At 36.5% G+C, this 14,486-nt stretch overlaps 1 protein-coding gene across 2 annotated transcripts in view; it reads left to right on the forward strand.

The window, feature by feature from the left end:
- The window catches only part of LOC113078788 (contactin-4-like), a 61,761-nt gene that overhangs the window by 14,048 nt on the left and 33,227 nt on the right, over positions 1–14,486 (forward strand). Inside the window, exons 3-5 of one of the 2 annotated variants that reach the window (XM_026251085.1) lie at positions 4,842–4,974; positions 8,953–9,128; positions 14,204–14,299. In XM_026251085.1, coding sequence (XP_026106870.1) covers positions 4,842–4,974; positions 8,953–9,128; positions 14,204–14,299 — 405 coding nt within the window. The remainder of the gene's footprint in view (positions 1–4,841; positions 4,975–8,952; positions 9,129–14,203; positions 14,300–14,486) is intronic. The other variant, XM_026251086.1, reaches the window with a different exon arrangement.

The following is a 14,486-nucleotide window of genomic DNA, read 5'->3' on the forward strand; positions in this document are numbered from 1 at the left end:
TCATGTCCATGTGCATCAGAAGATTGCATAAGAAGTTTTTGGCAGGTACATGTAGAACACACTATATCTACTAATCCCATGGGCGTCACTTTAGTTTAAAAAGTAGTGGGGTGGTGGGAGGTTATGAAGTCATGAATTTTTTAATTACAAATTAAAGGTAAATTCTAAGAAGTTCACAAATATTTTCTTAAGAAAATCTTGGGGGTTAAAACTTCCCGCTGTTGACTCTCTCACTGATCAATGAAAAAGTTTGTTTTTGTGCTACTTCCAGATTAAAGGGATAGTTCACCCATAAATGAAAATTACCCCATGATTTACTTACTCTTAAGACATCCTAGGTGTATAAGACTTGCTTCTTTCAGACGAATACAATCAGAGTTGTATTAAAATAATGTCCTGCACCTTCCAAGCTTTATAATGGCAGTGAGTCCAGATTTTGAAGCCCATAAAAGTGCATCCGTCCATCATAAAAATGTAGTACTTCGCACACCTCTAGGGGCTTAATAAAGGCCTCCTGAAGCAAATCAATGAATTTGTCTAAGAAAATATCCACCTTAACAAATGAGATAAGGACATTATTAAGGTTTTTTTTTCAGTAGTATTTCCTCATCTTCAAGTCAAAAATCTTTGAAACTATTGGGTGACCACCTGGTTATTGCTCTGTAGCAGAACAGCAAATATGATTATGTGGGAGAATGTGGGACACGTGTGAGAGAGATAAAATTACTACTAGACTGTGTCGAGTCTAGTCAAGTCACCTTTATCAATATATCACTTTATACAATACTGATTGGGTCAAAGTAGATTTACAGTGTGAAACAGGAAAATAATTTGTCAATAATGCAAGAAGACAACAACAAAGTCATTTTTCCAGCTAAAGTCAGTTCACTGATGATTCAGTGAAGTCATCATCCAGTTCAGCTCTCTTTCAGTAGTGTCTGTGCAGTCAGTCAAGCGTAAAAAAACTGAGCAAGCCAAAGGCAATATTGGCAAGGAACCAAAACTCTATCGTTGACAGAAATGGAGAAAAAACCTTGGGAGAAACCAGACTCAATTGGGGGTGGGGGGCGGTGGGGTAAGGGCAGTTCTTACCCCCACCGGGTAAGACCAGATGAAAGAGACTTAAGTCTCTGCAGAACAAAATAGAGCGTTTATCACCATGTGGGTGTTTTCAAACTGCTGGGTGTTTCTAAATCATGCAGTCTAAATGATCCCCCTTACCCAACCCCACCCCTAAACTTAACGTCACTATTACGTCAACCAATCAGGTATCATGGTGTAAAAACACCCTGATCTGGTAACTCCCATTACTTTCCTGCAGGGACCTATACTTGAGATGAAACAAGCACAACGTATTTGGAAAGCAACAACAATAAATTCTAGTTTAAGTGATACAGTGCAATGAACTGATTAACAGTAGGTGATTAGTTGGTGAAATAACACTTTTAATCCTTTGTTAGACTATATATAACCCCTCACCCCCACGGCCCCCCCATCAGCTCAGAGTGTGACTCGAACCCAGATCGCCAGCATGTGGGTGCACTTACAAGGAGGATAAAGACCGCAGCCCTTTGCATAATTCGTTAGTGTGCCTTTTGAGATCAGGGGAGTGAGGTTTGCCTGCACAGAACCTACCAGCTGGTCTCCGTTACATATACTGTACAAACATATTTACCAGATTCACCGCATATTAATCTTTTGTTGCATCTAACAACTTTTAGCATGATGTTCTTATCCAGCCTGTGTGTATAATAATCCTGGCTGCTGTAGCTGTACAGCCTTCACCTGGAGTTCACTTTTTTAGGTCTACACTGATTCCTTTGCTCTGTGGTCATTGGCTGGAAGAACCTCAATACAGATTCAATGGTTGACAGCTGTGCAAACTGATTTCTTCATGTCAATTACAGTATATACTGTATATATGTGTATTTGTTTTTTCTTTTCTTTTTTGTGGTTTTGTAATTTCAGGGTAGAAAAAAATATACAGACATAATTGAAATGCAGGGCACAGTTTTTGTTCTGCAGTATGCAGGAGTTTAATTAACTTAAGTTAACTTTGAAAGCCCTAAAAATACATTTTGTAAAATAAATAAATAAATAAAACATTCCCGTGGACCCCTGGGGGTTCTTGTACCCTTGTTTTAATAGCACAAGTTGCTATTTTATTTATTTATTTATTTAGTCAACATTTTACGCTAACTATATTGATCTGAAGGCAACAATCAGAACTTGGGCATATCATTAGAAATCCTCCTTCCCTATCTTTTTTTGGTCCTTTTGAACTTTTAAATGTACTTAACTGATAACATGTAACATGTTTGCTGCTTATTATCACAGAACTGGATATGTCTCCTCTGTATTAGCTTCGGAAAAACATGTGAATTACACCTTTACTGAATTCTAGTAATGGGGATGAGTGTATAATTTAGTTTTTAAGTAAAAAATATCACTGCATGCATATCAGTAATTTTAGAAAGTGCTACAGATGTTTTGTTCAGCTGCACTCTTTTTTCTTTTTTGTAATAGCATCAGCATAGTCTGCACATTTTAATCTAAAAATAAAATCATACCAGAACTGACAATGGCAGGAGGCCGGGCTTTTGGAAATACGGATCAGCTAAACAGTGGAAAGCACTGTGGCAGCAAATGGGAAATCTGAGTCAATATTATGGTTGTGAAGTATCAATTTATCATTTGCTCTCACTCACGTCTTTTCATCTTCTCATGTTTCCTGTTGCATTTAAGAGTTAAAGTCCTTGTTGACAGTGAGATTGAAATTAGCCCTGGTGCAGTGTATTCCCCATTCAATAGATTTCAGACACCTCCGCTGAGAGCTCTTCTGTGCTCTATTATCACCCAGAATCACAATGAACCCCGCCTCTCCTGCATTAGTGAGATGCTAATTGAACACTAGGTAGACCAATTTAGTGTTTCTGGCATGGAAAAAAAAAACCTGTTAGTTCCGAATTTTCAGATGCATTAATTCAGTTTGCACCCCTCTGGAACTTGATATCTGCACAAAGTAAATAAACAAACAGCAGTATGTGCTTAACATGAACAAATTTCTCAAGAGGATGCTTTCCTCTAAAAAGTTTAAAAAAAGTACTTGGGGAGCCGTGACTGCTGCCTTAGATTCTATTGAAGAAAGAGATTTTTGTAGTACGTCTGAATGCATTGGGGTCAGAAATTAACTTTTCAATATTAGGAATAGAACAGATTTGAAGAAATGTAGCATTACATCACTTGGTCACCAATGGATCATCTGCAGTGAATGGGTGTCCAAACAGCTGATAGCTGATAGAAACAGTATCTCAGATATATGTATTTCAAATACATATTTGAAATACACAACACTCCAGTCCAAAAAGTCACTTTTGGACAAAACACAAGTACATAGCCAATAAAGGCAATGACCTCCAGTGAAAAAGTCCATCAAAATCCATTTGTTTAAAACCCTTTTGGACAAGTTTTGCTTCTAAACAGTGCTTGTTCTGTGCATGTTTCTCTCCTGATTCAGATGAACTGACTTTTTCACTGTATGTTAGAAGGTTTGAAGTTAAAAATTCCTCAATGGATTTTTTTATTATTATTTATTTTTTATTTTTGTATTGTTATTACAAACACAGCTTGTCTGCTTCACAAGGTGTTAATTGATGTACTGGAGATGTCTAAGGGTGGGTAAATGTTCATTTTTGGGTGGACTATTGGTATTGCCCATTGGTATTGATTTAAATATTTACTTTTTTTTTGTTATATGTGTTGTCTTTTATGCAAAATTCTTAAATTTAACCAATTACTTTAATCAGTCAGATTATTTTATTAACATCCACAAAAGCCATCTTCACACTACAGATGTGGAACAAAACATTTGACAAAAATCATTATTGTTAATTATGGATCTTGATAAAATTATTAATGTTGATTAATAAAATATATTTAAAAAATTGTTTGGGGAAATTGCATGTCATTTTTAGGTTACACAGACAAAGATTAAGAACTGTATATAAATTAGTTTACTCGCTAGAAAATCAAGATGTGACACTGGTTACTTTAGTAGAATGAAAAAACAAAACATGGAGATGTTTTTTGGTGTTTTGGACACACTGCGTAACATTAGGCTCTATGTTGTGTTAATCTGCACACAATGAGTTTTAGATTATGCAAATTGTCTTCACCCTTGCATTAAAAACTCTCTATCCTGCTCATTGTTGGGTGGATGTCTCATCTTGCTGAAGGCCATTCGTGCTTAATAAGACAGGACAAGTGGTTTGCACTAACCATCAACATGTAATTACGAAGAATAATAAACCATAAAATTTCTAGGCTTTTAAGTGTTTACACGATACACACAATTAAGCTACTTTACAGCAAGTTAGTGTCTTTGGTATGATGAAATCACATTAGCGAGTGGGTCACCATGTGTTTCTTGGAAACTGAATAAGCTCTTATTTCCTCTAACTTGATTAGTAAAGATAAGTACTAGATGGTACTAGATAAGCAGTACACAGTAAGCTATTTAAAGAAATGTACTGTCTCAAATCAATATTTAAGCTCAAAAGTTTTGTATTTTAACTTATGTGTTGCTCTTTTGGTGTTTGTGATCTCAGCATCTTGAACGTATCATAGCTAACATCCTGCCAACAATATTTTCAAGTGTTCTTGAGATTACTTTGTTCACGCCAAATTTACTCTACCCACTTGACAGCTACTGAATGACAGCTAGACTTTCATCCAATGAACAGATGGATACCTTTCACAACAGCTTTGCTCTAAAAGGCAAGCGATGCTAATTTTAGCATTGACTAACAGCGTATTTCTGTTCTTTTCCTCCTCACCTTTAGAAGGCAGTGGTCCTCTGAGGCCAGTATTCACCAAACAGCCAGGAAGTATTGTATTCCCTCTCCATCTTAATGAGCCCAGCAGGGAGGTCACCTTCAGCTGTGAAGCCCAGGGACATCCACCCCCGTCCTACAGGTGAGATCCCAGTGTAACAGTGGCAAGCTTTGTTTGAACATATTTTGTCAGTGGCAAAGACAAATAGACAATCCAAAATACCTGATTAACCTGTTTAGTCTAGGCTCGAGTTTGAGTTTAAGAATCTTGGAAGTGTTGGGTATTTCTAACATGAAGGGAACTCTTTTTCAAGCCGCCAAAGACACATTAATTTATCACAGAGGGAAGCTCTCCATTGCTGCCATTACAGCGAGCCCTTTATATTGCTGCTACAGTCCTTGATTTGACTCATCTTGAGTCAAAACCAATCTGAATAGTATCAGCTGGTTTGGCCTTTCTGTGTTATTTTTTTTTATTTTATTTTTTTTATGGGAGTCCCATTCTGAGTCTAATTGGATTTAATTTATCTTTGAAAAACTGTTCTCTTCAGCCACTTATTTTCTGTGGCTGAGCTCTTTTTTTGACTCCCTCCTGTTTTTGTTTGATCTCTGTGAGTTTAATTGAATTTAATATTATTTTAACTGCAGTATATGTATCAAACAAAATATTGGATGTTAAACAAGGTGCCAAAGTAATTTTAAGGCTTATATTGTATTTTTTCACAATGACCATAAAAGTAACCTATATAAATATATATATAAAGAGGCGGACAGAGTACACAGCTTCATTATTTGAGTAAAAGTACAGATACCCTTTGCTAAATTTTATTCAAGTACAAGTAAAAGTTCTACAGTCAGATGTCTACTTAAGTAAAAGTACTGAAGTACTTGTTTTTAAAAGTACTACAGTACAAGCGTACATTTTCTATATATTGCATTACTACTGCCACAGTGCTTACATTTATGTACAGAAACGTCCTACACGGAGTTATTAAAAATGTTAATACCTTAAATGTAATGAGAATGTAAAAAAAATTGAAAGTAAAATCAAGTAATTTTCATCTTTTTACTATGTTGCTTTATTTAACTTTTCTCACTTGCTCACAAGGCAATAGTACAATGGCAACGCTCTGACACACCTCTGAAACTGACCGTGTTATACACGCAGCATAGAAAAGAAAATAATAATGATAGAAAGCAGTTCTTTTAAATGTTAGTAATTACACAATATTATTGTTTTTTGCTGTATTGTCAATGAAATAAATGAAAATTAAATTGCAATGCGTGTCACATATTGCATGTAAACATTACATGTACGTTCTTGCCTTTGACCACAATGAATTTGAAGTAGTGCTTATATCTTCACCTTGAAAATGCCAACTTTTCATCTGATTGCTACTGACTCGCCATCTCGCCATCTCGCCATCTCTGCTGCGAATCTCTGTGTAGCTGTTGCGTGTGTGTGTGTGTGTGTGTGTGTGTTTGGCGCTGCTGGCGCAACCACGTGTGCCGGCATGTGTGTAAAAACACTGGCTCTGATTGGCGACCATGAAACACATGACTCTGCCTTAGCCAATCACAACCGCTTATCTCATTAAACCGCCTGCTCACTCGCTGTGTGAGACAGGGGTCTGTTCGGATTGCATAGTTTATTAAATCAATGCATAGTAACGCACCGCATTTAACGTTTATTAACGTTAACGGCGTTGTAACGACGGGAAAGGTAATTAGTTAGATTACTGAGTTACTGAAAAAATAACGTTGTTACCTAACGCCTTTCTTATAAAACGAAAAAAAATTTCAGAACATTGTCTTACCTGCAAGCGACGCATGAGCATCATCCCGCTGTCTCTTCTTTTTTCTTTTTTCCGCCCCCGACTCTTGGTGCCTTTTCGAGGCCATGTCTGAGGTCGGTGTCTGCCAAATTTGACATTGATTGAAGCATAATCGAACAGACTAATGGGAGGTGGGGAAGGGGGGGCACCAGAAGGAGACTGGCACAGAGATTCACCTTTTTCTCGACTAATTTGGTCTAGGCCTATATTACTTTTGTATATTAACATGCTTTTAGAAATATTTTATTTGTTATTTTTACTAGTAGCCTATTGTGATGATTTTTTCACGACCCAGATTTTTTGGTGCCCCCCCCCAAGCACTTGGTGCCCTACGCACAGTGCGTTATGTGCGTGTGCGGAGCGCCGGCCCTGCTGGCAAGGTAAAAGAGTAATCCAGAGAATAAGGCAATGGTCAGGGCAGGCAGCAAGACCATCATAAACAAGAAAACAGTCCAGGAATCAAAACACAAAGGCAAGGAAACCGAGAAACTTGCATCATGGAATCTTAGAAACCACAGGAGTGCAATACAAGATTCAGTCGCCAGCGAAGACAGAGAGTGTGTTCTATTGTTATAGTCCTACTAATGTGAGACAGCTGTGAACTGATGGTGAGATATGATGAGAGACAGGTGATGCACTTGATGAGTCTGGGCAAAGGATTATCAGAAATTGCAGAGAGTTCACAGAGGATCTTCTTAGTTATGACAAGGCAAATGGAGAGATCGGGAGAGTCATCTTTCACTGGGACTGAATTCAGAGGCTTAGCAACCGTAATAGGCAGGACTGAGAATTCATGATTGGCTTCTAAGGCTGAGACTGGTATAACAGGACATTCACTGATGGTTTCCATGACCTCGTCAGTACAGACAAAGAGTTCATAAGTGGGCACCCCTGTCTTAAGAGGAGCTGAAGCAAACAACCTGGCCAACTCTGGAGTTTCTTCAGGGGATGCTGCCTCCTCTGGAGGTTCTGCATCAGTAGCACCATGAGCGTCAACAGACAAAGATAGTTCAGAAACAGCATTCGTGGCCATAACGAAGGCATCAGGTAACAGGGAGAGTTTGATGATAGTGTCCATTGAAGAGTCAGAGGTGACAAGGAACATCATGAGCTCGAAAACTGCTTTTGTCAGAGGAGGTTCTGCAATGGAAGTTGCCACCTTGGAGGGAACAGGAGCGAACTCTTGGACAGTTTCAAGGACTGGAGTGAACTCTGGGGCAAACTCTGCAACTAAAGTCATCTTTGTACTGTTCTCAGGGGCTAAAGGCCTCAATAGACTAAGGTCAAAATTGTGTCATTCTGTTCAGATGATAGTTTTGTAAAACTGAAATTCTTTCAGCATTTGAATGTGAAAAGAGTGGAAGGTTTCTAACTGCATTGTTTGCTTTTCTCTGGAGACTGGAAAAAATACTCAGTGTATTCAGATTTAACATTGTATGTCTATAACATATAGTCCCTGGAAGAATTTTGATCTAGTAAGACAGTTTATTTATTTATTTATTTATTATAAGTGCATCGTTGAGTTTGTGTGACAGGCAGAGCTAACAGTGGACTATGCATGCAAATATAGTATCTCTCCCAAGTACCATGCATTAACTTTTGCAGCAAGGTACAGATTTCTATCAATATGGAATATGGTCATAGACGTGGCCTTTAGTGTATTGCGGGGAAATCATAGTATCTTCGTTTTTTTTGTGCGTTATATTGATTTCCATTGTGCATATAATCAGACAGGTAAATGATGTGGATCATGTCTTTGTCCACATTAAAACCAGATGGCCACTATTGTGCCCTTCTCTGTTTTCTCCAGTCCGTCAATTAAAATGGTCCTTATTTGCTGAGGGATTCAAACAGCAGACTCATTTGTTCTCATTTGTATGCCACATTGACAGAGAGGTCTGTTTTTTTCAGTGATTACGATTTAATAATGAGATAAGACAGTGATTACGTTTCCTGACTGTATTGATTAATTGTGTGATGACGTAAAGACGAGACTTTTCTATGTGCGTCTCTGGGGTTCTGTGGTTTCTGATATCATGGGGTGACTGGTATGGGCCATCGATCTGTTGTTAAAGTCCTGTCTTTCTACTTAATGGCTTTCTACTTTGTTGTTACTGGTGTTTTTGTCATGTGGCACTGTATGTCCATGCTCAGAACTGTAGTATTATTTTTGCAAATAACAAACAAATGTATTTCACTGTTTCACTTTGAATGGAGAGAAAAATATATTTTAGTACTCCAGACTCCTCCTTTCACTCTCTGCTAACTATGCATGTATTTTATAGGTGGAAAATGAATGACAGCTTCATTCCCCCTCAACCTGGCTCTCGATACAGCATCTCAGGAGGAACCCTTCGAATCAGCCAGCTCAATAAGGAAGAGGATGCTGGTATCTACCAGTGTCTGGCCTCCAACTCTTTCGGGACTATTCTCAGCAGAGAAGCAAGTCTTCACATTGCTTGTGAGTCTCTGTTAAGTCATTTCTCAACTGAAAAACTGAGATCAGTGATGCTTGGTTAGTCTTTTCCACATCATTTGAGGTGGTTTTAGTTGTTTTTCATGACACCTTTGTGAACTTGTACTTCAAAGTGGATACATATGCAGTGCATTGGCTCAGAATGTATTCTGAGTTAATATTGCGGACTGCACTGCATACAGCAGATGATCCATATTGCATAAAAATGACTCATTAATGATGACTCAAATTAACCATAAACTAAAGGGTTTGTATTTCTTGAATTAAAAAGCATTTGCTCTGTATCTTATGGTAAAAAGCTCAAATCATGATGAATCACATTTGTCTTTATCTTCTTAGTTAAAATAACCATTTATGGAAGTTAAACATATTTTTCTGAACTTCTACCACTTTCTAAACAGTTTCAAAACATTTTGTGATCAGATAAATCAAACCCCATTTAGAAGTAGTCAAAATGCCTGTAACCACACTGGAGTATAATAATATAATATAATATAATATAATATAATATAATATAATATAATATAATATAATATAATATAATATAATATAATATAATATAATATAATATAATATAATATAATAATAAACCACACTGGATATGTCTATCTTACATTTCAGATAGATAGATAGATAGATAGATAGATAGATAGATGTGCAGATTTTGGCTTCCTTTTGCTGGATTACTTTGCACATGCTCCAAATGCAGTATTTGTGCTAATCTAGATTGTTCTAATAGCCATTGTTATTATCTTAATTAGATATTTTAAGCGCTCTTAGACACTTGGTGCAGTGTAGCCATTCTTATTTCGCCTAATCGTGTTGATCTTTTGTGTTTTCTGCTTCATTTGATTTGACATCTGTATCTACTGTATGGTTGCTAGCAAGCTTCACAAGCTGATGATTCCCTGGTGAATCTGCTTAATAATTTGAGACACAAATGTGTGCATCTGCATATCTTATCATGGTACACTAGTACTCTTATAATTCATTTTGTCATGATCATTCGTGCACAACCTGAGAATGGATTAAGGAAAAACTCAAGGCAAGAGAGAGGAGGTTTTATGGTACAGTAGAAAATGGTTTTATGGACCATTTTTAAATCATTATAAGTTTATGGTGGAAATGCAAGGCTATGGCGTTTGAGCCACAGCGATCCATGCTTTGTACATTACAACTGCTCTCTGATAAATCTAAATCTAAAGTGTTAAGTCATTTAAGATGCATTGCATTTCCACAGCTACTACTCTAGAGACAATATTCTTTATGGGCCACCAAAGCTCATTGATTCAATATATATATATATATATATATATATATATATATATATATATATATATATATATATATATATATATATATATATATATATATATATATATATATATATATATATATATATATATTGGTGTCTGGGAACAGCAGAGGACAATCTGTGAAGGACTAAAGATTCTTCAGGATGCAGATATAAATTCTGGTGGTTTCAAAATATTGTTTGCAAGCCTAATCTTCAGTATAACTAAATTTAATTTGGAAATGGTGTCAACTTGAGTGACATACATTGAAACATATTTAGTGTAAGATTTAATTCATATTATATTACTTAATAGTTTACTTAATATTTATTTTCAATTTACTAACTTTGACGAGTGGGCGGGGCCGGGATGCTCGAAGGCGGTGGGCTGGAGTAGGTGTCGCTCATTTCCAATCATTCCACTCCACCGCCCGCCCCACTCGTCACACTTACATTTCACAAAATTTACAAAGTAACACTGTGAAATACTGAATAGTATTTTCTGTATTTATTTATTTACTTATTCACACTGGGAAAAAAAAAAAAAACGAAACTGGTAATAAACTTATTAATTACAAATAATTACAAAGAAACTGCCAGTAGCACACTGAAATTTTGAAGTACAAAGACTGAAATAGTATATTCTCTTGTAAAACATACATTGATAATCTTTGTTTTAATTACTTATTATTTATTTATTTTTCATAATGTTCAAGTAATGTGGTGATCCATAAGATAAGTGATTTAAGATTATTGGCTTACTGTTATTGGCTAGAATTTTTATATCAGTACATCTTCAGTTACCTCAGATGTTTCATATGTCAGTGCACTGGAACCTTAGAGACAACTTTGAAACATTTCCAATGAATGTTTTAGAGTTCCTGTGAAATCACATTCTCTACTTTGAAACCGATTTAGTCATAGTCTATTTATAGTAAAGATTTGGATTTTTTTTTTTTAGAGTAGTGCATTGAATGAGAGGCCTGAATAATAATCAAAAGAGATACTTCTCCTGCTGCATATTTTTCAGTATGCCTAAGGCTGGTTTAATCTGAAGATTATGGCTCTTATAAATGACTATGAATGTTTAAACCAAAAAATGGCTTCCAGTGGCCAAGAACTATGTTCCCAAATTTGCTTATTTTATTGCGGTATAAGTAGATTTTTTTTTTTTTTTTTTTTTTTTTATGCATTAGAACGCTTTTAGATCATTTTGTAAGGTTTTAAAATAGATATAACCTCAAAGTTAACTAATCTTACTTGTAACTGCTCACATGCACATTTATTAGAAGATTTCTTTATACTATCCAAAAATAATTTCTTATCCTGATAACTGTAACAGAAACATCCCATCAGCAGCACTGGCCTTTGTCTGTGTACTGTTGATTTAATGCATTTCCAGAAGCATGCAAAGATAATCTTAAAGGGTAAGTTCACCTAAGAATGAAAATTCATCAATCTTCTACTGACCCTCAAAGCATCCCAGGTGTATGTGACTTTCTTCTTTCAGAATAATCCAATCAAAGTTACATAAAAAATTGTCCTTGGTCTTCCCAGTTTTTCAATGCGGGTAAATGGTTGTTGGTTGTCAACAGTTCAGAAGACGTGAAATAAAGTGCACGCATCTGTAATAAAACATCCCTCACATGACTCCGGGGGGTTAATAAAGGCCCCCTGTAATGAATCCATGTGTTTTTGTAAGATAAATATCCAGATTTCAAACGTAATAAACACTTTTTTTTCACTTCTGTTGACTGTTTGGAACCGGAAGATGTGCAGGCGGAACATGGAAGACGTATGCATCACTCACGCGCCCCTGGGAAATGTAGGAGAAAAAGGAAACAAAGTCTCCTCTTGGCTTATTTCGAAATTCTATGACTTTTTTTCTTTACAAATTCTTGTTTTGTGCTTCTAATTCGTGACCGGCATTTTATTTTGTTCTCTCTCCGCGCTAGTCACCCACGAAGAGCTAACGAACTATGACATCTGCCTGCATGTCTTCCGGTTCTTAACAGTCAGCAGAAGTGAGAAAAAAAGTGTTTATTACATTTGAAATCTGGATTTTTATATTACAAAATCGCATGGATTCGCTACAGAGGGCCTTTGTTCACACCCCAGAGTCGTGTGAGGGATGTTTTATTACAAATGCACGCACTTTATTTCACGTCTTCTGAACTGTTGACACCAAACACCCGCTTAACCCCATTGAAAGACTTGGAAGAGCAAGGACAATTTTTTACGTAACTTCGATTCGATTATTCTGAAAGAAAAAAGTCACATACACCTGGGATGCTTCGAGGATGAGTAGAACGGATTTTCATTCTCGGGTGAACTAACCCTTTAAGATTTAACTTTACTTAAATATGTTTTTCATTTGTGCTGAATTGTTTTCTATTAAACCTATTTGAAATGTTGAGGAATATTGTGGCACCATTGACCTCTTGGTTTTATCAAATTCATTGTTAACATATAACCATGGGGATGCTAGAAAAAGCATTTCCCTTCACCCTATCTTTTACAGGTCACAAATTCATTACTTTCAATACAATACGGTATTCAATCTCAGCAGCTTCACAAGGGCTCACGGTGTTTACTTTGCCGAGAGCAATGAACAAAACACAACGTACAGTTGATAACCGAGAAGCCAATTAGAGGCAGTGGAGTGTGTCTTTCTCTTGATGAATGCTTTATATGTACAGTATCGAAGAGCAGATGATTGTTTTGCATATGTGTAGCAGAGAGTTGTCAGTTTATTTATTTTGGCCTCATAGAAATGTCTTGTAAGGACTCTGTAATGAGATATTATGTGAACTGAAAAATGTGTCTACGGAACATTCTGGAAGAAAACTTTTCCTGATGTGAGTAGTTCTGAGGAACTTACGTGCAGAGCACAAAAAGTACCCCTCTCACAGACACATGCTTTAAAGCCTGATCAAACCCCTGCTTTGTGGATGGTGTCGAAATAGTTTGTATCACGGAGGCGTGTGGGGATTGTCGTGTTTTGAGTGAGTGTGTTGTTCATGCATATTCTGTTTGAATTTGCCATTCTCTAGACACAACGCTCTCACTGAATTCAGTGCAGGTGAGGTAAACGCAACCTCCATCAACTTCAATTCTCTGTTTGTTCCTGTCACAGAATAAGGTTAATGATTCACAAATGAAAGTATGCAATTTATTTTATTTGTTGGTTTATTTCTCGTTATTTTATATCCTCATGGTTTTTAAAAACTGAGTTTAGCTTTTTATTCTGAATTTAATAGTTTACGCAAAATTAAAAATTGAAAAGTGAAAGTGAAATGAAGGTGACCATGGGACTGCCAAAACACACACACACACACAATGACAAAACAGCATCAGAAAAGTATTTCATCTGGGTCTTCCAAGTCTTCCAAAAAACATATTTCTTCAGTTGAATGGGCCAATTATATAGTGCTTTTTGGGCATTTATGAAACTCCTGAGCAACATGTACCTTTATTGGAATGTATGGAAAAGGGCAGCATGAACATTCTGCTAAACATTTCCTTTAGTTTTCCGCAGAAGAAAGAAAGTCTGGAACATCATGAAGACAAGCAAACAATGAAATCTTTTTTGTGTGAACTATTTTTGTCGGGTCTAGACTCCATGATATATTATTCTCTTTTTGTTTAAAACAGTACACAATGTCATTCAATGTAACTGTTATTAAAGAGTACTCAAGATTAAATTATGTATTACCAAGATTGCTCATTTCTGTCTTTCTTTCTGATATTTGACATTTTTCAACAGATCTGGAGGAGTTTAGAACCCAGAGGAGAAGTCCAGTGAGTGTGAGAGAGGGGCAAGGTGTGGTTCTTCTCTGTGGCCCTCCAGCGCATATGGGAGGTGAGGCATTTTATTGTCTATTTTCTGGCTGACTAATGAGTTTTTCAGTGGTCAATGGCAATCCTGAGAGAGAAACTAAAAGTTGGACATGACAAATGAAATGACAAAATATATTACATGGCTCTTCGGAATACCTGATTCTTATTTGTAAGTTGTGAGATATTTCAGCCTAAACCAGGGGCGATTC

Source organism: Carassius auratus, unplaced genomic scaffold, assembly GCF_003368295.1.
Source record: "Carassius auratus strain Wakin unplaced genomic scaffold, ASM336829v1 scaf_tig00026569, whole genome shotgun sequence".
NCBI classification, from domain to species: Eukaryota; Metazoa; Chordata; class Actinopteri; order Cypriniformes; family Cyprinidae; genus Carassius; species Carassius auratus.